Genomic DNA, 21,331 nt, shown 5'->3' with positions numbered 1-21,331 from the left:
AAAACCAGCCCCAGGACCGACCCCTGGGGCACTCCGACTGCTACCGGCTGTCAACTAGACATCGAGCCATTGATCACTACCTGTTGAGCCCAACAATCTAGCCAGCTTTCTATCCACCTTATAGTCCATTCATCCATACTTTTTTAACTTGCTGTCAAGAATACTGTAGGAGACCATATCAAAAGCTTTGCTAAAGTCAAGATATATCACATCCACCGCTTTCCCCATATCCATAGAGCCAGTTATCTCTTCATAGAAGGCAATCAGGTTGGTCAGGCATGATCAGTTTGTCAACCCAGTTTTTAATGCTCATAAGTAGAGCCCTACCAAATTCAAGGCCGTGAAAAATGTGTCAGGGACCATGAAATCTGGTCTTTCTCGTGAAATCTGGCTATTGTAGAGGGCGTTGCGGTATTGCCACTTTTACTTCCTGCATTGCGTTCAGAACTGGGCAGCCAAAGACCGGCAGCTGCTGGCCGGGTGCCCAGCTCTGAAGGCAGCGCTGCCACCAGCAGCCACGCACAAGTAAGGGTAGCAACACCGCGACCCTCATGATTCCCATTTGGGTCAGGACCGCCACAGTTACAATGGCATGACACTTCAGATTTAAATATCTGAAATATCTGGGAGCTGTATTAGAGCACTTGTCCTCAGGACAACCATGCTGAAGCATGGAGGGATAGTGTTCTTGTTTCTGAGCCTGGGCCAAGTTTTCCTAAGCAAAGGAACAATCTTTACTGCAAACTCAACATATTGTAATTAGCTGGCAGATGGCACCTACATGCAAGTAGCCAAGTCCTGGAGGATCAATGGCCTAGAGGGCCAAGAAGCTAGACGCTTTCATGACAGCTGTGAGGAACCCAGGATAGGGTTGCCAGGTGTCCAATTTTTGACTGGAACGCCCAGTCAAAAAGGGACCCTGGCGGCTGCTGACCGGGCCGTTAAAAGTTCGGTTGGCAGCACAGTGGGGCTAAGGCAGGCTCCTTGCCTGCCATGGCTCCACGTGGCTCCCAGAAGCAGTGGCATGTCCCCCCTCCAGCAGCTCCTAGGCATAGGGGCAGCCAGGGGGCTCAGCATGCTGCCCCTACCCCAAGTGCCGGCTCTGTAGCTCCCATTGGCTGGGAACCGCAGCCAATGGAAGCTGTGGGGGCAATGCCTGCGGACGGGGTAGCACGCAGAGCCACCAGGCTGCGCTTCTGTGTAGGAGCTGGCTGGGGGACATGCCACTGCTTCTGGTCGCTGCCTGAGGTAAGTGCCGCACGGAGCCTGCACCCTGACCCCCTTCTGTGCCACAACCCCCTGCCCCAGCCCTGATCCCCTCCCACCCGCCGAACCCATCGATCCCAGCTTGGAGCACCCTCCTGCACCCCAAACCCCTCATCCCCAGTACCATCCCAGAGCCCGCACCCCCAGCCAGAGCCCTCAGCCCCCTGCACCCCAACCTTTTGCCCCAGTCCAGAGTCCCCTCCCGCAGTCCGAACTTCTCAGCCCCAGCCTGGAGCCCCCTCCTGCACCCCATATCCTTCATCCCTGGCCCCACATCAGAGCCCGCACCCCCAGCCGGAGCCCTCCACCCACCCCCGCACTCCAATCCACTGCCCCAGCCTAGTGAAAATGAGTGAGGGTGGGGGGAGCAAGTGACAGAGGGAGGGGTGGATGGAGTGAGTGGGAGCAGCCCCATTTTGGATGTTGGTGGAGGAGGGGCTCTGTGGAGGGAGGAAGGACTGTGCTGCTCTGGGTGTGGGTGTGGGTGTGCTTGAGCCTGAGGGAAAGGCATGTGACAGACACAGCTAGACTGGTCCTGTTGTGAGCACTTTGGCCTCAGGCTCGTGTGTGTCCTGAGGGCAGGTGAAGGCCGAGGGGCTGCGGAACCACAACCCCACTGAGGCCCACACTGAGCAGCCACCAGAGAAGCAGGTAACTCACCAGGCTAGCGCATCTCAGTTCTATGTGCACCACTAATGGGGTTAGTAGCCTCGCGCTGTGGGAGGGGGCGGGGACTGTGCCAGTTTTTCACCATTGTTGAATTCCCTTAAGTTTCCCACTCCCCTGGGGCCCATTGGTCTGTCCCAGCCCCTGCCCAACGATCTGCCATGTGAATGATTTGAACAGCTCCATGCGTGTAATGGTTTTGTGTCAGGAATTTCTGGACCCACATAAGCAAAGGTGGCAAATGCCCAAGTCACAGAGGAATAGGTGCAAGCTTAGTGCATCTACCAGCACCTGTGTCCATCAGAGAGGGATGTGTGGGAAGGGGCTGTTGGCGCCTGATTAGTATCAGTGGGGCCCTGTTTGGGGGCAAAACTAAAATCTTTTCCACTAGCTTGTGCTTGCTACCTTCATGTGCTGGCCAGTACTCAGCCTTTCCTATGTAGCCTGCCATAAAATGGTCAGCATTATCCAGGTTTTATGTTCAATGGCAGTTAAGTTCCTGGAAATGTTTTTGATAGATCCCCTCAATAAGGCCAAAGGTGAAAGAGATCAAGACTGGATGCTTTCTGCAAGTCACCCACAATTCCCAGTGGCTGCCTATATTTCACCTGGGCTTTTCCAGACAACATGGAACTAACTGAATAGCTCAGTGTATATTGAGCCATGCACGCCTTCTGCAACTCACTCCAGGCCAGGAGAAATGTCTCCAGGTTGAATTTGGGTCCAGTTATGGAGAGTTTGACATCAAACATCAGGATCCTCTATCCCTGGAGCTCCTGTTTACTCACCAGCAACTAGAATTGCCCATCTGTCACAGCACTCAACAAGGGCCTTTAACTTTTTCTTTAGCTGTGTCACAACTCTGCAATTCCACCTTTTACCCTTTGGAAGCATCACAGTTCCACATAATACCAAGAGTGTCAGAGCATCTGAAGATGCATCTGAAGAAGTGAGGTTTTTTACCCATGAAAGCTTATGCCCAAATAAATTTGTTAGTCTTTAAGGTGCCACCGGACTCCTTGTTGTTTTTGTGGATACAGACTAACATGGCTACTCCCTAATACCTGAGTGTCACAGCAGTCATCAGCATAGGGACTGGTGTTTTAGGAAGGAAAAGAAAACTACACAATCCAATTCATTCCGCCACACAAATGAAGGCTTGCAGCAGCCACAGTGCAAACTACAGCTGGGCGATACTTTTTAGGACAAAACTTTTTTTTTCTTTTCTGAAAAATGCAGTTTCAGATTGATGGAAACATTTTGTGAATTTGTGTCTAATTCAACCTCTCCCCCCAATTTTTTTCCCCCCCAAAAATAGTCTAAATGTTTTGTTTTAATGTTTTCAAAATGCAAAGTGTCCTCTTTTTGATCCAGAACAACTTTTAATTTTGAATTTTACTTCCATTTTATTAATTTTTGTAAAAAATAAAAAAACCTTGAACAGAAAATGAAATGTTTTATTTTGGGTCAAACAAAATGAGCTGAAATGATTTTTTTCCCTAGAACTTTTTTGGTTTGCAAAAAATTTCCAAAAAATTTCATTTCAGGTTGATCCAAAAATAATTTTTACATTTTTTGTTTGACTACTGAACAGAAAGGTTGGTCACTCTCACAGCTCTAGTACAAATAACAAAAAAGCTTCAACTTCCTGCTACTCTGTCAGCAGAGTGAGGTTTGCACAGTGAACAGGACACGAAATAAGTTTGTTAAGAAGTATGCCAATTTAGTCTTCTCAAACTCCCAGCAACAACACTCAATCCTCTTCCTGCTGTGTCCCCACCCTCCAGGAGCAGTGCTGCCTGCTGGCAATTACCCTTAATTTTGATATGCCAGCAGGAGATTTCTGAGAGGAATGCTTACAAGCCTAATTGCCAGCAGCTGTGGGGACTCCAGCTGCCTAAAATAGGGTTTTAACCTTTGTCTTGCAAGTCTACGTCTCAGGAATGTCCACTGTGGCACACATTCCTAGAAAAGTTTTGCAATCATTTGATCCAAATTTGTGTCTTGTAGCAGCTTTTTTCGCTTAATTATAGATTGTGAAAAGTAGTACAGATGGTCAGAAGATGAAATGCTAGCATCCATTGTTTACCCTCAAACCATTTATTTCCTAATGATAAAAATGGGACATTGCATTGGAGCAAATCTTCCTCACAGGCTGGATGGAACAATTTGGCCTTCTTACAAGGGCTTTTTAAATTTTATTTCCAGTATTTGATGCTTATAAGAATTTAACTAGCAGGCTGAATTTTCCAGGCTGTTTTTTTGGTTTGGTAAGGAGAAAACCAGATACACCTCTACCCCAATATAACGCTGTCCTCAGGAGCCAAAAAATCTTACCGCGTTATAGGTGAAACCGCATTATATCGAACTTGCTTTGATCCGCCGGAGCGCGCAGCCCCGGCCCCCTGGAGCACTGCTTTACCACGTTATATCCGAATTCGTGTTATATCGGGTCGCGTTATATCGGGGTAGAGGTGCATAAGGAGTTCTTTTCATATATGTACTTCTAATTACACTCATTGTGAATCACCTACAGAAAAAACGCCCACAAACTGTAAAAACCGGTGAAGTCAGGATTCATAATAAGAGTTTGATTACTTCAAACTGAAGAACACCAGTTTAAATTAAAAGATGTCTTAGGAGAGTCATTCTTCACTGCAGCGCAGTGTGTCATAAAGAGATAAAACAAACTGAAAAAATACGATATATATTTAATAGAGCTATATTATTTGCTTTTAATTATGCAAATAGCATGCTATTTTTTCAGTTTAGAAGTCCCAGTAAAAGAAGTAGACTGTTTTTTCCAATAAATATTATCCTCTGAGAGCTGTGAATTGAAGAGTACATTATATAAAAATATCAGTTATAGGTCACTGTGCTTGATTAATGTTGATGGGCATATAATACAAATCTGGCAGACGTCAAAATCTTGGCAACAATCTACACATGCAGTGCTGATTAATAGGAACACACAAATTAAAATAAATCATGAACATTCATTTCTTATTTACTGGTTTGATTTCTTCATGACCCATAAAATGCAAATCAGAAAGTGAGTAATGTCCTCCTACCAGAGAGATAGGAAGCAAACTAAAAGCTTTGTGACTATTTCTCAACATTGTAAGCACCTAGGGCAATTCCTGTCCCCGTTCCATCTGCTTGGTACCAGCATCACAGTTGGCTTAACTAGGCAGATCAGGAATCCTCCTGGCCCAGGGAAATCCCCAAATGGCATGGAGTAGGTTTAAATGGCATAGAGGGACTTGTGTCAGTGCACCTGGGTGAATTTCACCTTCATGAACAGATATGGATTTTGGGGAGTGGTAATCCAACCGGGGAATTTCACAGCAGCGGGAGAGTTTATAAAAACAGATTTGTTAAATCAGCACTTAAATTTCAGACTGAGGTATTATGTAAAGTGTGCGCTAACCTGGGCTTAACTCGTTTCTTTAGTTTACCCCAAATTTTCAAACATGGGTGCCTATATTTAGGTACCTAAACCTCTATTTAGACACCTGAACAAAGTGGTCTGATTTTTCATAGATGCTGAACATCCACAATTCCCATTAACTACAGTGGGAGCGATGGGTGCTAAATAGCTCTGTAGAGCTGCATGTTTGGAAATTTTTGGCCTTTTATATGAAAATTTGCTAGTAGAGTTGAGGAATGCTGCTCCACTTGCAATCACTCAAAGCCCTCAGTTACACATAATATTATCATTCCCTAAAACATAACTTTTAGTCTGAAGTCCTACATTTGGGTTATACCAATGCCACCCCAGACTTACTATTTTCTAATTCTGTGTATTTGGGAATCTCTGAATTCAAAAAGCCTACCATGTATTACAGGGTTTATTTACCATGCATCCTGTGCAAAGCAAGCCAGTCTATTACTAATACATTTATGGCTAAGTTACTGATGACCTTGCAAACCTGGCTTGAGCTATTAATTAAAACGTTACCAAACAAGAAATAAATATTAATAGCCAGACCAAACATGCTATGCAGTCTTTTCCAATTCTGTGATATAGTTTTAGATGGAAATAGTCCCCTACAAATGAGAATTGCCCTGTTCTTAGAGTATTAAAAGACTTAAAAATCTCACATACTATAATAATAAAATAGTCCCTAGGCAGCAATTACAGTAACTCCTCACTTAACATTGTAGTTATGTTCCTGAAAAAATGCGACTTTAAGTGAAACGATGTTAAACGAATCCAATTTCCCCATAAGAATTAATGTAAATGGGGGGGTTAGGTTCCAGGGAATTTTTTTTCACCAGACAAAAAACTATATATTATATATATATACACACAGTATACATTTTAAACAAACAATTTAATACTGTTCACAGCTATGATGATTGTGAAGCTTGGTTGAGGTGGTGAAGTTAGAGGGTGGAAGAGGGTGGGATATTTCCCAGGGAATGCCTTGCTGCTAAATCAGTGGTTCTCAAACCTTTGTACTGGTGAACCCTTTCACATAGCAAGCCTCTGAGTGCGACCCCCCCATATACATTAAAATACTTTTAAATATATTTAACACCATTATAAATGCTGGAGGCAAAGCAGGGTTTGGGGTAGAGGCTGCCAGCTCATGACCCCCCCATGTAATAACCTCGTGACCCCCTGAGGGGTCTCAACCCCCAGTTTAAGAACCCCTGTGCTAAATGATGAACTAGCACTCAGCTGAGCCCTCAAGGGTTAACACATTGGTGTTAATGTTGTTAATGCAGCCTCTACAAGGCAGCAGGAATGGAGGGGAGGGGAGATAGCATAGCAGACAGAGACAGACACACACCTTGTGTGTGGGAGAGAGAGATGCACACTGCCCCTTTAAGTAAGCTGACCCACTCTTAAATGCATTGTATTTTTAAGTGGATCAGGAAGTTGAGACAGCAGCTGCTGCCCCAGGCTTTCTCTGTCTTTCTCCTTCCGTGTCCCACTCTGCTTTATATGGAGAAGAAGGGGTAAGCGAGGTGTAGGAGCAGGGGGGAGGAGGACACCTGTCATTAGCCCCCCTTTTTCCTTCCCCCCGCAAAGCAAGCAGGAGGCTCGGGGAGCAGCTCCAAGGCAGAGGGCAGGAGCAGCACATGGCAGTGGGGGAAAGGATAGCTGCAATTGATAGCCTGCTGGCAGCTGCTGCATAGGGAACTTAGGGGAGAGGGGAGCTAATGGGGGGGCTGCCGGTCCACCCTGGTTCCAAGCCCCCACCAGCTAGCTGCATCAGGCTGCTCTTCCTGCAAGCAGTGGACAAAGCAGGAGGCTGCCAAACAACGTTAGAAGGGAGCATTGCACAACTTTAAACGAGCACGTTCCCTAATTAATCAGCAACGTAACAACGAAACAACGTTAACTGGGACGACTTTAAGTGAGGAGTTACTGTACTGAAAGAATTCCAGCCTAGTAACCAGTGTATCTTGCCACCCTGTAATCGCTAACTGAGAGCTAGCATAAGGCCTGGGGTTTGTGAAAGGTGAGTCTCAAATATATTATTGCCCCAGATGTGTACAGCCACAAATGTGATGACCTGAGGCTGAGCAGCTGGAACACCATAGGATTCATGTGAACCTGCAGCTAGAGAACCACATTTATGCCAGTTGTCACAGATCTCAACACGTTGAGACCCGTCCAGGCCATGAAAACCTGCATCAGAACAGACACCTGCGCCCTCTGCTCCAGGATGCTGAGTATTGAATAGGTCCCCAAATAAACCAGCTCCTGAAAAGAAGCTAGAGCAAGGTTGGTTTACCTCCCTTCATCACCTCCCTTCCCCCCCCACCCCCGATTTGTGCTTCCAGGAATCAATGGCCCCAGTTTAATGGATCCTATCTAATGCAATCCTACAGTAGTTTTAACAGTTGTCGAAGTGTGCGTGGATGAATGGGCCTTTCCTTCAAAGGACTGAAGCTAGGACCACCATGAAGTTGGTGAACATTTGATTGGCTGCAGCCAGGCAGAGCTCTGAACTCCTAATGGCATCTCAGAACAAAAAGAATTATCACAGCAAATTCTGGTGGGCTAGTTGAAAATTAATGTGCATATGTTGTATTTATTTTGATGTAATTTGAAGAGTCTGTTTCCGACTGTATGCATCATGCAGATCAAGAGCACAAAAACGTTCACCTACAATTACTTAAGATCACAGGGTAAGTACTCCATGTGAACAGGATGAGCCCCAGAGGAAGGAATTTATGGTGTTATGATCCAGGATTTAATGGAAAAAAGCAGACACTTAGGGCCTGGCTATGATCTCAGTTATACTGGTGTAAATCAGGAGTAACTCCACTGAAGTCAATGGAATTATACTAGTGTAAAACTGGTGTGAAGCCAGAATCAAGCCCTTAGGGTCAAGCGTATATTCTGTATATTTTGGTCCAATGTGTCTCAAAACATGTCTTCAGCTACTATGATGATTGTTATAAAGTGATACTTCATGTCCTGAATTCCCTTCTTTTTGTGTAGATCTTTGAGAAAAAGGAGATGGAAGGAAGGAATCTCTCCAGACCATTGAGACATATAGCTAAGTGAAGTGGTGATTAGCAACCAGAGATCTGAAGATGAGAGTACTCTTAGCTTGGCACAGCCCTGGGACAAACCCCATATGACTTGATCCTCCTAGGGCCTAAACACTTCACTGGATTTGCTTCAGTGTTCTAAGTCCTCTTCCTCCACCTCTCTATCTAAAGGCTGCAGATTCTAAGTAGGGTATGGGGTTGTGGGGGAGAATTTTACTTTTGTTTCAGAGAATCAGGTAGTTTTCCTTGAGTGAAATAAAGGCAGCATTGATGGTTACCTACAGGGAACACTAGAGGTTGGGAAGAGAAAGTGACTGGACCATAGAAGCATCTTCTCTTGTTTCATTGTAGTTTGGCTTCAGGGTCCAGTATCTCTGCCTGGTCTTTGGCTGCCATTTAAGATTTCAATTCCTTAGCTCCATCCAGAGGTGGGGTTTCCTCCATTTCAATATATTCTAGTCAAGACAAAGCTTTATCACAATTCTATATCAAGTCTTCACACTTGGAGACCTTGAACATTTATTCATGGTTTACTCCCCTAAATGATATGAAAAAGGCACTGGATCACACCACAAATAAGTTTCCTCCAAAGAAACCTGCTTTCTCTGGTTACTGGTGTATCCATAGCAGAACTGAAGAGACTAATGAGGTGTTAGATTGGAAAGCTCTTGGACTTTTACAGTTTGGCCATGTGCAAGCCAGTGATAATGAAGTCTAATTATTTCTTTAGACATGAATGTCTGTGAAAACCTCCCATGGACCAGATATAGGCCAGATGAGTCCCCCAAAATTAGATTTTGGTGCATTAATCATTCACTGAAATCTTCTGAGATGGCCAGTTTTGAGGAAGCCAGCCACCTGTCTGTATCCCAGTGAACTGGCCTCAGAGACTGAAATCTGCACATAGGTTCAAGAAAGCTCTAACAATGAAGTTTTCTTGTGTTCAAGCCTTTGGCTAGAATTCTTCCATATGGTTTTCTTTGATTTTAAATCACTATAACATTATAGTGCTAGAAAATAAAGCTATCAGTTTGATGTAGAAAAGCCATGAAAATAGAGGGTGGGTAGGTTTGGGAAAAGGAACAAGAGGTGCCCATGAATCTACAATAAATAGATTTACCTGCTCCCTAAAATAGCCTAATCCAAAACCACCATCACCTCCTGTTCATGGAGACACAGAACTGGAACCTGAACTCAGAAGCTGTTTGCTCCCAGAGAGGTTTCTGCTTCTAAAGGGAGAGTCCAAAACTACTGAACCATTCCAAATTTTGTTTCAGAAAGGAGTAAAGGGAAAGAGGAAACAAGAAGACACTCTCAGATTCTGCACTGCTAAAGGGTTAGAGAAGAGTCACCTTTTACTCTAGATAGTAAATCTACACAGTTGGGTCTCTCCCCTGAATAGATTACAACAAAGCTTTTAGTTTCTTTCAATTTGCTAGAGGTTGTATTAGCCACTGCCTTGCCACAATACATGTGGCTGTTTGTAAATATGTGGCAAGATCCTGCAAATGGACCTGCCTAGGAACATGCCAAAGAGCTCCATTACATTCAGTGTGGCTCTCTGCAGCTATAGGATGTGCTGGGTGGATCCCTTTGCTGAACATAGTTTTAATTCTGTACACCCAAGACATGAGTCATGAAGAGATGACTAACATTAGGTGATAATCAAGATTTTTCTTTTGCATCAAAAGCATTCACCAATTGTTTCCTAGGTTAAAAATATGTAAAAAGAAAAAATGTTTGGATTGGCTAACATACAGAAGAAACCCTATATCTGCTGGTGACAATGTTTCATAATTAAAGGTCATCTGTGATTTCTGCATTTTTTAAAAATTAATTCTACAAAGAGCATGAAAAAAATGAAAAGCACTTTAATAAAAAAGCCACAACCTTATTTATTAATGTTGCACAATCATATCTTACATACCAGAATAACAAGGTCCTCTTGCTACCACTGTTATCTCTTTCTGATGCTTGCAAGCAGCTCTCCTGAGGAAGCATTCATTTTGGTAAGTGTCTCCATTTGATCCACAAACAGGAATGTAATTTGTATGACACTAAAAAAGAAAGTATCAAATAAATTCAGTCATGCAATCACACATAAATAATCTTTAATACAATACACATGAACGTATAGGAAAATAGTCATGCAGAAGGGTAAACTGTCAGACTGCTAGTTAACAGTAAATCATCATTCTGTTTGGTTAAGAATGACTTCAAATATCCTTTCATGGGCCATGGGAATGATAGTCTATCTCTGTATAGGCTGCAGGGATTAATTTAGCAGGAAAGATTAAAAGAATTAAATATGTGTAGCGAGGCTGTATAATGACTAAGGGGAATACAATAATCATCTACAAGTATTTGAAGGGCAAAAACACCAAGAAGGGAGAAAAGTCCTTTAAGGTAAAACAAGAATATATAATTAGGAGTAATGAAATGAAATTGAGCAAAGAAAAAATTAAGGTGAACATCAGGGAAGATTTCCTGACTGCAAGATTTAGACTATGGACTTGTCTTTCAAGGAAGATGGCAAAAATCCCATCCCCTGAATATTCATACTCCTATTTAGTATGTGATTTTTTAATTTAGTCAACATCTGTCATAATACTTTTATATTGTTGTTATATATCAGGGATCGGCAACCTTTGGCACACGGCCCATCAGGGAAATCCGCTGGTGGGCCAGGATAGTTTGTTTACCTGCAGTGTCCACAGGTTCGGCCAATCGCAGCTCCCACTGGCCGTGGTTCGCCGTTCCAGGCCAATGGGGGCTGCGGGAAGTGGCAGCCAGCACATCCCTCAGCCCACGCCGCTTCCCGCAGCCTCCATTGGCCTGGAACGGTAAACTGCGGCCGTGTGCCAAAGGTTGCCGATCCCTGTTAAATATCAAACAATATTGTGATGGGTCCATTTAAAAAAAAAGAAAGGACAATACATTAAATCAGTGTTTCCCAAACTTGGGACGCCGCTTGTGTAGGGAAAGCCCCTGGAGGGCTGGGCCGGTTTGGTTACCTGCCGCGTCCGCAGGTTCCGGCCGATCGCGGATCTCACTGGCTGCGGTTCGCTGCTCCAGGCCAATGGGAGCTGCTGGAAGCGGCGGCCAGTATGTCCCTCGGCCCGCGTCGCTTCCAGCAGCTCCCATTGGCCTGGAGCAGTGAACCGCGGCCAGTGGGAGCCGCGATCGGCCGGACCTGCGGACGCGACAGGTAACCAAACCGGCCCGGCCCGCCAGGGGCTTTCCCTACACAAGCGGCGTCCCAAGTTTGGGAAGCACTGCATTAAATAAATCAATGCCCACCATGAAAGGCTTTGGCATAGTATTTTAGTAATAGCTGTCCCATCCTAACAAAGACGGAGTAAATGTCTCCTGTACCCAGTGTACATAAAAATAATGTAGAAAACATACTGTAACCACTCCATCCCCACCTTCCAAATACCCAGGGAAAGAAACACCAGCCCACTCCCACTATTTAGGGTTTGATCCAACTCTCATAGTACACCACTTTCTGATCCATAGTACCACAAGGAAAAACAGGGACTAAGGCCTGGTCTACTCACAGACATTGCATCTGTTTAACTGCAGGTGTGATGCTAAACTGATTTAGCTAAACTGATGCTAGAGTGTCTGCACAAAAGGTTGTACTGGTATAAATTTTATGTTTAGACAAGCCCCCAAAATGCTCTGATGTCTGGATCAACTTCTTTGAGACTGCAGTTGTTTGTTTATTTTTCAAATGTGTATAACTTGTTTATCAAAATCACTTTTGGCATACAAGCAATCAAAATATTTCATTTTTAAAGTTAATTTTAAAGGAAATTATTCTTCCTTCCCTGTCACCCAATCAAAAGTAACCAAGAATGTAATAAACTCCACACACACAAGCAACTCACATTACTGCTCTGAAAAGTGCTCATAGCATCTCTGTGGTTCTTTTAATTTATTGAGCAGCCTTGGCCTGTGAACCTGTCAGATCTCATGCTAAGCAGGGCCTGGGCGAGTCATTGCTGGAATGGGAGAAGTTTTTTGGAGAACTATATTTTCCAATGCCTATGTGTATTCCCCATGTTCAATCTAGATGTTGCTGTGTGCTATTTAAAAGCTACCAGTTTCCGCTGCATTTCAGTGATATGTGAAGTGATGCCTGCTTTATAGTTTGTTTGTGTTTTTAATGCTTTGGGAACATTGGATGACATAAATGTCAATCATTTTTATTTTATTGAAATCCTGCAAAATAGCCTGTAAATTGCTCTGCAAGGATCAAACACTGAAACATCTTTATCAAAAGTGTAGTGAACACATTCCCCCCTAGTGAGCACAAAACCAAAACTATCCGTTTAATGTTTACAGCTGCTGAATGTCAGGACATCATTAAAATGTGCAAGGTCACTGCAGGGAGAGCACTGGAGAATCCCCTAGCTACTTGCAAGCAACCTCATTTGCAAATGTAATTCTGGAGTTTTAAACTTCAAAATATCACCTAAACTCAATAGATGTGGTGGCAGAAAGAAAGAAAGAAAGATTTGTTCATAGATGGACTAAATCCCCTGGCGCTCTTCCTTCAATGATGTTACGTTTGTTTCAATGACATCCTTATATTTGACAGCAAGTCATTTCCAAAGGCGCTTCTAAGAGGAAATGTTATGATGATCCATTAGTACTTAAACTCCTTAAGGTTTAAAAACCTAAGAAGAAACGAGACTGGGATGTTGGTCACTGGTTATTCCTATACATTCAGGGAAAGAATCTCTCATGTGGAGGAGCTCAACTCAGCAAGGAGAGCGGGGGGTGTCTGGGACTTGGTTACAGCTCCCTGAATATGAGGGAAGATCTGTGCCAGCCATTATTTAAAGCAGCTTTGTAGCTGCTCTGTTTAACAGTATCCCATTCGTCATCCAGAACATCTCTGATGCGGGGAGCGGAGGGGGTGGACAAGGGGTGAACAAAGTGGATCCACCTCCATCGGCTTTACACCAGCTGAGAACCGTTCTCCAATAGGGACATTTTCAGCTAGCTAATCCAGACCCTAGTTTCTTTAGTTATGAAACTGCCAAGATAGAACAGATCTTTGAAAAACTGCAGCATCCCTGGAATATTCACTGAAATTTTTATTATCTGTTTCTCTTGCCAGGCATGACTTTTCAATTTATATGCAGAGCAGCTGAAGGGACACTGTCAAGCTGGTTCTGTGTGGTTGTTATTTTAATAAGTCTTTAATTTGGGATATTTTGTAGGTGCCAGTTGAAGCTCCTTAATTAAGGTTGAGTTGAGTTTTGCACTTAAAACAAGTATTCAACCTCTTTGTTACATATGAAAAATACACAGCAAGGGGCATTTTCTGTTGATTCCCTCATTCTGTTTCCTTCTTTTGTTGGAAACCGATTTTACTGCTTGTAAATTCCTGTGTGCTAATAGCAACTTTTAAGTTAAGCTGAGGAGGTAGAAATGTGCACCAACAAAAATACAAAATGTTCTAACACTCTGAACATTGCAAACAGAAATAAGATAAGACAGAATAACCAGTGACTGTGTGATTTATTGATTCAAAAATCATGAATCAGGCACCCCCAAATATCGTGAGATTGTCTTTAAAATCATCATATTTTTAAAAGTAATAAATGTTGTGTTCTTGTCATTTGCTTTCTGGTTTTCAAGCCTTCAAAGGATACTCTGGTTACATTTTAAAGTTTTTTTCCCTATGACTATTATGGCTAGAAGCATACTTAAAAAAAATGAAAGCTGAGATTCTCACATGACTCCAGGAGCTGGGTTTTTTTTAGAAAAACAGCAAAATATGAGCCTTACAATAAAATTGTGAAATTTGGCAACAATGCCAACTAGTCATAGGATGGCCCCTGATTTAGCAGTTTGAAAATAATTTAGCACTCTGTATCCAAGAATTTAGAAAGCTAAAGAAACCTGAGTATGTTGCAATCATTTTAGATTCCGGTGCTACAAAGCTGGCCATAGAGATAAGGCACAAGTTTACTAAGAAACCTGATTTGAAGAAAGGTAGTTTTGATGCGCATATTTGATAAGGGCGACCTGTAGCTTTACCCTCATTCAGAACAGTAGGAGATGGTATCCTTTTTGAAAGAGGGCAGTTCTTGGTAGAATTCTCTGAGTCGAACATTATCCTTTGCTAAGGGAGTAACTTTTAGTTATGGAGAATAACAGGGAAAAATGAACAATAATGCTTTAAAAATTGTTCAGATGTAGCCTGTGCTGAAGGTTTTGATGTGTTTTAACTATATGGTAAGTTTGACAAGTCTGTGTTATTCTGTTAGGATCATTAGGGCCAAAAAAGGGTCTGATGCAGGGTGATGAATGTCTTAAAGGAACTATTTTTTAATTCATTTAATTCCTAAGATAACTAATGGATTTATTTGTATGATCTCAGAAAATTCATTCTATCCTCAGAGTCAGTGCTATAAGTTTGGGGAGGATACACATATTCTCTCCCTCCCTCGTGAACATCAGATGTACAATGCCTGCTCTCCTACCCACCCTTAGCCCCACGCTGCAGAATGTCCTAATGAAGCTGTGCAGGGGAGTTGGCTGGGAGCATAGTCCCTCTAACTCTCTGTCAGGGTGATTCACAACCTGTCCGACTACATATATTTAGAATCTAGAGAACATGTCTCATCAGATTACATAAATGTTTAGGTAGCTGAAACTTTAAAATTAACACACTTCTCAGTGTTCCTATAAATAGCCCAATATTTCAAATCACAGCAGATACAAAAGTGCAAAGTCCTTACCTGAAACTGACATGCACATTTCAAGCCATCTCCATCTTCTTTACACACTCCCCCATATTTACATGATGATTCATCACACACTCTTACATCAGACTCCCTTACATTTAATTCTGTAAAAGGGAAAAAAGATGGATAATGTAGTGATTTATTTTTTGGTATAATAATGTCAGCTTCATCTTTAAACCAGTAATTTTCCCACGCAGATATTTTTTAAAAAGTCGATACTCTTGTTCCATATGCTGTGTGCCAACTGGCAACCAGAGGTAGAGCTGTTCCATTGGCACTGTATGTACAGCTACATTCTGCCTCACCACACAAACAGCTCCAGAACAGGGGCACACATACACTGCCAAAACAGTTATTGTCTTCCATATTCTCACTAGCAGTGCTCTCCCCAATACACAAACGGCCCATTCCCCAGCAGATAATAGCAGGAGTCAAGATACACACACAAATATATAGACCATGTCCCCTCTGCCCCTTCTGCTTTTCTTGTCACAAAGCCTGAAAGAGGAGCCATGCTGTGGATTTTAGGGGGGGCTAGAATCTGTTCAGAAAACATCTTTCCTGCCTTCCAGCCCAGGAGGCAAGCCACACTGTGATCCTTCAGATTGAAAACATTATAAATATGTACTATATTATTATTGATTGATTAGTATTATGGTAGCACCTAGGAGCCCCAGTCATGGACCAGGACCCCGCTGTGCTAGGTGCTGTACAATAACAGAACAAAGTGTTTACACTGCAAAGTGAAGGCGTGATTGTAGCAGGGATAGGAGTATTCATGTTAGCTTTAGTCTAGCTGGCGTGGGCAAGAGTCACAGTGTAGACATAGTGGCATGGGGTTCAGCATGGGCTAGCAATCAGAGTTCAAGCCCTACTCAGCTTGCTAGCCCAGGCCACCCATTCTACACTGCTATTAGCACCCATGCTAGCTAGATAAAAGCTAAGACAGGTAGGCCTACCCCTGCTACAATCACACCTTCACGTTGCAGAGTAGGCATACCCTAAGACCTTTGTCTACACTGGAACTTCCTCGGCAAAACTTTTGTCATTCAGGGGTGTTGAAAAACCACACCCCCGAATGACAAAAGTTTTACCGACGAAAAGCGCCAGTGTGAACAGCACTTTATTGGCAGGAGGGCTCTCCTGCCGACAAAGCCACTGCCACTTGTGGGGGATGTGGCAGCACAGCCATGTCGCTAAAAGCAAGGTAGTGGAGACAAAGCCTAAGACAAGAGACAACAGACTGAGCGACAGACAGACAGACTTGGGGAGCACAAAGAAACAATACTGATCAGCCTCATAGGCAGTGGTCTCAGCGCACCAGCTGCCTAACTGTTGTCAAGTTTTTTGTAGGCATCACATCAAAGAAGAGCTTTAAGGGGGGATTTGAATATTATTAACCCCACACATAAATATGACCATGCAGAAGAGAGACCAATGAAAAGTAAGGGTGGGATTACTTAAAGAGCTCAGTGCTTATCTCTCACTGAAGACAATGGGAGTTATACCATTGACTTCAGTGGAAGCAGAGTGATACCAGCACTGTGTGCTTTTAAAAATCCCACTCTAACAGTTTAACGCAGTGATGGGCAACCTGTGGCCCGCGAGCCGCATGCGGCCCATCAGGATAATCTGATTGCGGGCCACGAGACAGTTTGCTGACGTTGACCGTCTGCAGGCATGGCCGCCTGCAGCTCCCAGTGGCCGCGGTTCACCGTTCCCAGACAATGGGAGCTGCGCGAAACGGCGGCCAGCATGTCCCTGTGGCCCGTGCTGCTTCCCACAGCTCCCATTGGCCGGGAACGGCGAACCGCGGCCACTGGGAGCTGCGGGCGGCTGTGCCTGTGGACAGTCAATATCAGCAAAATGTCTCGCGCCCACAATCAGATTACCCTGATGGGTCGCAGATTGCCCACCACTAGTTTAACTTGAAAACATTCCTTTAAAAGGAAAAGGAACTTTCATGCTTTGGGCTAGGTTTGTGTTAGAGACCTACAGAGCTCTACAATAGTACAAACCACAAACACAGATCCGTTTACACCTATGTTTTTCAGAACTTGCTTTACCACTTTTGATAATTAGAAGAAAACTGTATTCAGGGGGATGGGCTGAATAAAAGCAGAAGTTAAAGGAAAGAAGAACTTCTCACTATTCAGGAACTGTGAAATGTAGATGAAAGTTAAAAACAAAATAGTTATGATCATCATTTACAGGCCAATGCTGGTGGCAATCTTCCTGCTAAAATGTCAGTACTCAGGCACCACAGAGACAGACAATATATAAAACAACAGGCGATGTCGTCACTGATGACATTGGTAGTAGAAATCCAATAGAAAACATATATAGAACATGCTTCCATCATCCTTTGATACCAGTTTAAGAATGAAAAACATATTGCCAGACTTTCTAAGGTAGGTGTTGTGGAACTGTGCACATACCTAGTGCACGCTACAGTGATGTTACTCTAGGGGGCAGCATGAGCCAATAGGTTGGGCCCTGGGCTTGGAGCAAGGAAATCTATACTCTACACCTGGCACTAGCACTGACCTGCGGGGTGACCTGGGGCAAGTCATTCTACCTCTCTTTCCTCTAGCCTCCCCATCTGTAATATGGAGATAATTATACATACCATCTTCTGTAAAGTGCTTTGAGATCTACAGACAAAAGAGCTGTGTCAGACCTTGATATTATTAGCTGAATGATGAAGCACCATTGGCAACCCCCAAATTAGGTAAACATGAAAAGTGACTGAAAAAATAAATATGGATTTTAATCTATCATTCTTGAAGATATAAATGAAGATTTTAATGTGCTAGTTAACTATCTGGTTGCCACACCATTGATGTGCATGTGTAGTAACCTGCACCCTGACACTAGCACCGGCTTCAGTTGTGATGCAGCAGCACAGAATGCTGTCCTGGGGAGAGAGACGTCCAAGGAGAGTGCAGCTCGAACTGGGGAGGGGACTTGGAATCCACCCGAAGGGGCAGTCAGAAAAAGCTGTTAGAGAGAAGGAGGAGGATGGAGATGTGGAGCTAACAGATGAACTGGAGCCTGGGTAGGGGGAGGGGATAAAATAAGAGAAGAACAGGAGAATAAAAGCAGAGGACTAGGAAGTGAGAAGGAGGAAAATAGGAAAGGTTTCAGATCAGGAGAAGCAGAAAAAAAGCAGACCTGCGTACATGAGCAGATGCTCTTAGAGAAGGGAAGAAGAGGGAAATCAAATCTACAGACTTACCAGAGAGAGAGTATCCAGGGAAAAACTGAAAGGAAATATAATTGGTGAAAAAAGGAATTGATGAAAAAGCTGTGTTAGATGTAAACAGATCCTGGAAGCAATCAACAAGAAGCCCACCCACAAAGGACCTAAAAGACATGAACAGAGAGAGAGTGATTGTGTGAACATGTATTGACTGAACACAGTTCATAGGCGCCTAATGGACAAGTGAGGGCCACTAGGTGAATAAACCCCACTTGTGGATAAACTCGTTGAAAAGAGGGACAGCCACAGGAACGCTGAATCGAAGAAGCACTTCAAGCTGGAGAAAGCAAAGAAGAGGACAGCAAGAGTGCAGCTGTACTTACAGCCACGGAGAGGAAAAGTAGATTCTTTTCTGAAGTGACACTGTATTGTAAAGTAATCTCTTTTATTCTTGTTAATAACAATGTATGTGGTACTAACCGCACAGCATGTACAAGCTCACAAAGGTTAATGAGATGGTAATGTATAGTTTATTACTATAAATAGTAAGTCTTTGGTAATGTTCTATATTATTTATGCTCCAGACACAATTTTGGTGTTTTCCCTTATAAAGTTTTAAAATTTTAAAATTATCACCTTTGTTTTGTTTTGCCTCTACCTCGCCTCATATATGTCTACACTACGAGAGTAGTTCGATTTTACTTAAATTGAATATGTGGAATCGATATTACAAAGTCGAACGTGTGTGTCCACACTAAGGACAGTAATTCGACTTTGTGAGTCCACACTAACGGGGCAAGCGTCGACATTGGAAGCGGTGCACTGTGGGCAGCTATCCCACAGTTCCCGCAGTCCCTGCTGCCCATTGGAATTCTGGGTCGAGCCCCCAATGCCTTCTGGGGAAAAAGATGTGTCGAGGGTGGTTTTGGGTAACTGTCGTCATCCAACCGTCACTCCCGCCCTCCCTCCCTGAAAGCGCCGGCGGGAAATCAGTTCGCGCACTTTTCTGGTCAGTGACAGCGCGGACGCCACAGCACTGCGAGCATGGAGCCCGCTGCGACCATCGCTGCAGTTATGGCCATTATCAACACCTCGAACCTTATCATCCACCTTTCCCAGAGGCAGATGCTGAGAAATCGGGCGAGGAGGCTACGGCAGCGCGGTGAGGACCTGAAGTCTGAGAGTGGCACAGACCTGTCACAAAGCACAGGACCCCGCGCCGAGGACATCATGGTGGCAATGGGTCATGTTGATGTTGTGGAACGGCGATTCTGGGCCCGGGAAACAAGCACGGACTGGTGGGACCGCATAGTGCTGCAGGTCTGGGATGAATCACAGTGGCTGCGAAACTTTCGCATGCGGAAGGGGACTTTCCTGGAACTTTGTGAGTTGCTGTTCCCTGCCCTGAAGCGCAAGGACACCCGGATGCGAGCAGCCCTGAGTGTCCAGAAGCGAGTGGCCATAGCCCTCTGGAAGCTTGCAACGCCGGACAGCTACCGGTCAGTCACGATCCACTTTGGCGTGGGCAAATCTACCGTGGGGGTTGTTGTGATGCAAGTAGCCAACGCAATCGTTGAGCTACTGCTCTCAAAGGTAGTGACCCTGGGAAACGTGGAGGTCATCATAGATGGCTTCGCCGCGATGGGATTCCCAAACTGCGGTGGGGCTGAGATGGAACTCACATCCCTATCCTGGGACCGGACCACCAGGCCAGCCAGTACATTAACCGAAAGGGCTACTTTTCAATGTTGCTGCAAGCACTGGTGGACCATAGGGGACGTTTTACAAACATCAACGTCGGATGGCCGGGCAAGGTTCATGACGCTCGTGTTTTCAGGAACTCTGGTCTGTTTAGACGGCTGCAGGAAGGTATTTACTTCCCGGACCACAAAATAACTCTTGGGGATGTGGAGATGCCTATAGTCATCCTCGGGGACCCAGCCTACCCGCTAATGCCCTGGCTCATGAAGCCCTATACAGGCGCCCTGGACACTGAAAAAGAACTCTTCAACTACCGGCTGAGCAAGTGCAGAATGGTGGTGGAGTGTGCTTTTGGACGTCTCATGGGGAGATGGAGAACCTTACTGACTCGCTCTGATCTCAGCGAAACCAATATCCCCATTGTTATTGCAGCTTGCTGTGTGCTTCACAATCTGTATGAGAGCAAGGGGGAGACCTTTATGGTGGGGTGGGAGGTTGAGGCAAATAGCCTGGCTGCTGATTACGCCCAGCCAGACAGCCGGGCGATTAGAAGAGCCCAGCGGGACGCGCTGTGCATCCGGGAGGCTTTGAAAGCTAGGTTCCTGAGTGAGCAGGGTAACCTGTGACTATTAAGTTTGTTTACAGAGAAGCTGAACCTGCCCCCGTTTCTTTACCCAGTAAATGTTCACTATCCTCTCCAGTTACATACCCCGTTCACCTCGTTCCCCCCCTTCCAACACACGTTTAAAAATAAAATCACTTGAAATTTGTTAATGAACACCGTTTTCTTTATTACTGTTTTTGCGGGAAAGTGTTGAACCTGGGACGCAGACTGTGGTGGGGAGCGGGTGTAGTGTAGTGATGCAAAGGACGCTTCTAAACTCCAGGAATGACAGGCTCCGCACTGGTGGACTGGTTGTTTCAACGGAGCCTGCCACCCCTCCTGTTCGGGACTCTGTGTGTGGGGGCTATGTGACTTTGTGGCAGGGGGAGGACGGTTACAGATCCCCTGCTGCGTGGCTCTGTGATCCAGGATAAGGACCGCTGCATAAGATCTCTAACCGCCCTCCCCCGCCACAAAGTCACAGAGCCCCCCCCCCACACACACACAGAACATGAAAACCACCTCCCAGACTGCCCAGGGTAACTAGTGAATGCAATGTATGTGTGCCCTGCTGCTGAACCTGCCCCCGCGTCTGTACCCTGGTAAAGG

The 21,331-nt window shown here is 44.5% G+C and overlaps 1 protein-coding gene across 1 annotated transcript in view; it reads right to left on the bottom strand.

The window, feature by feature from the left end:
- Window positions 1–21,331, bottom strand: part of TMEFF1 (transmembrane protein with EGF like and two follistatin like domains 1) — a 224,852-nt gene that overhangs the window by 70,696 nt on the left and 132,825 nt on the right. The window contains exons 2-3 of the mRNA XM_065399550.1: window positions 15,210–15,319; window positions 10,376–10,505 (exon numbers count right to left, since the gene is read on the bottom strand). Of these exons, the coding sequence (XP_065255622.1) occupies window positions 10,376–10,505; window positions 15,210–15,319 (240 nt within the window). The remainder of the gene's footprint in view (window positions 1–10,375; window positions 10,506–15,209; window positions 15,320–21,331) is intronic.

The sequence above is a fragment of the Emys orbicularis genome, chromosome 2 (assembly GCF_028017835.1).
Source record: "Emys orbicularis isolate rEmyOrb1 chromosome 2, rEmyOrb1.hap1, whole genome shotgun sequence".
NCBI lineage: Eukaryota > Metazoa > Chordata > Testudines > Emydidae > Emys > Emys orbicularis.
The sequence above is the reverse complement of the archived record's forward strand: the minus strand, read 5'-3'. Positions and strand labels throughout refer to the sequence as shown.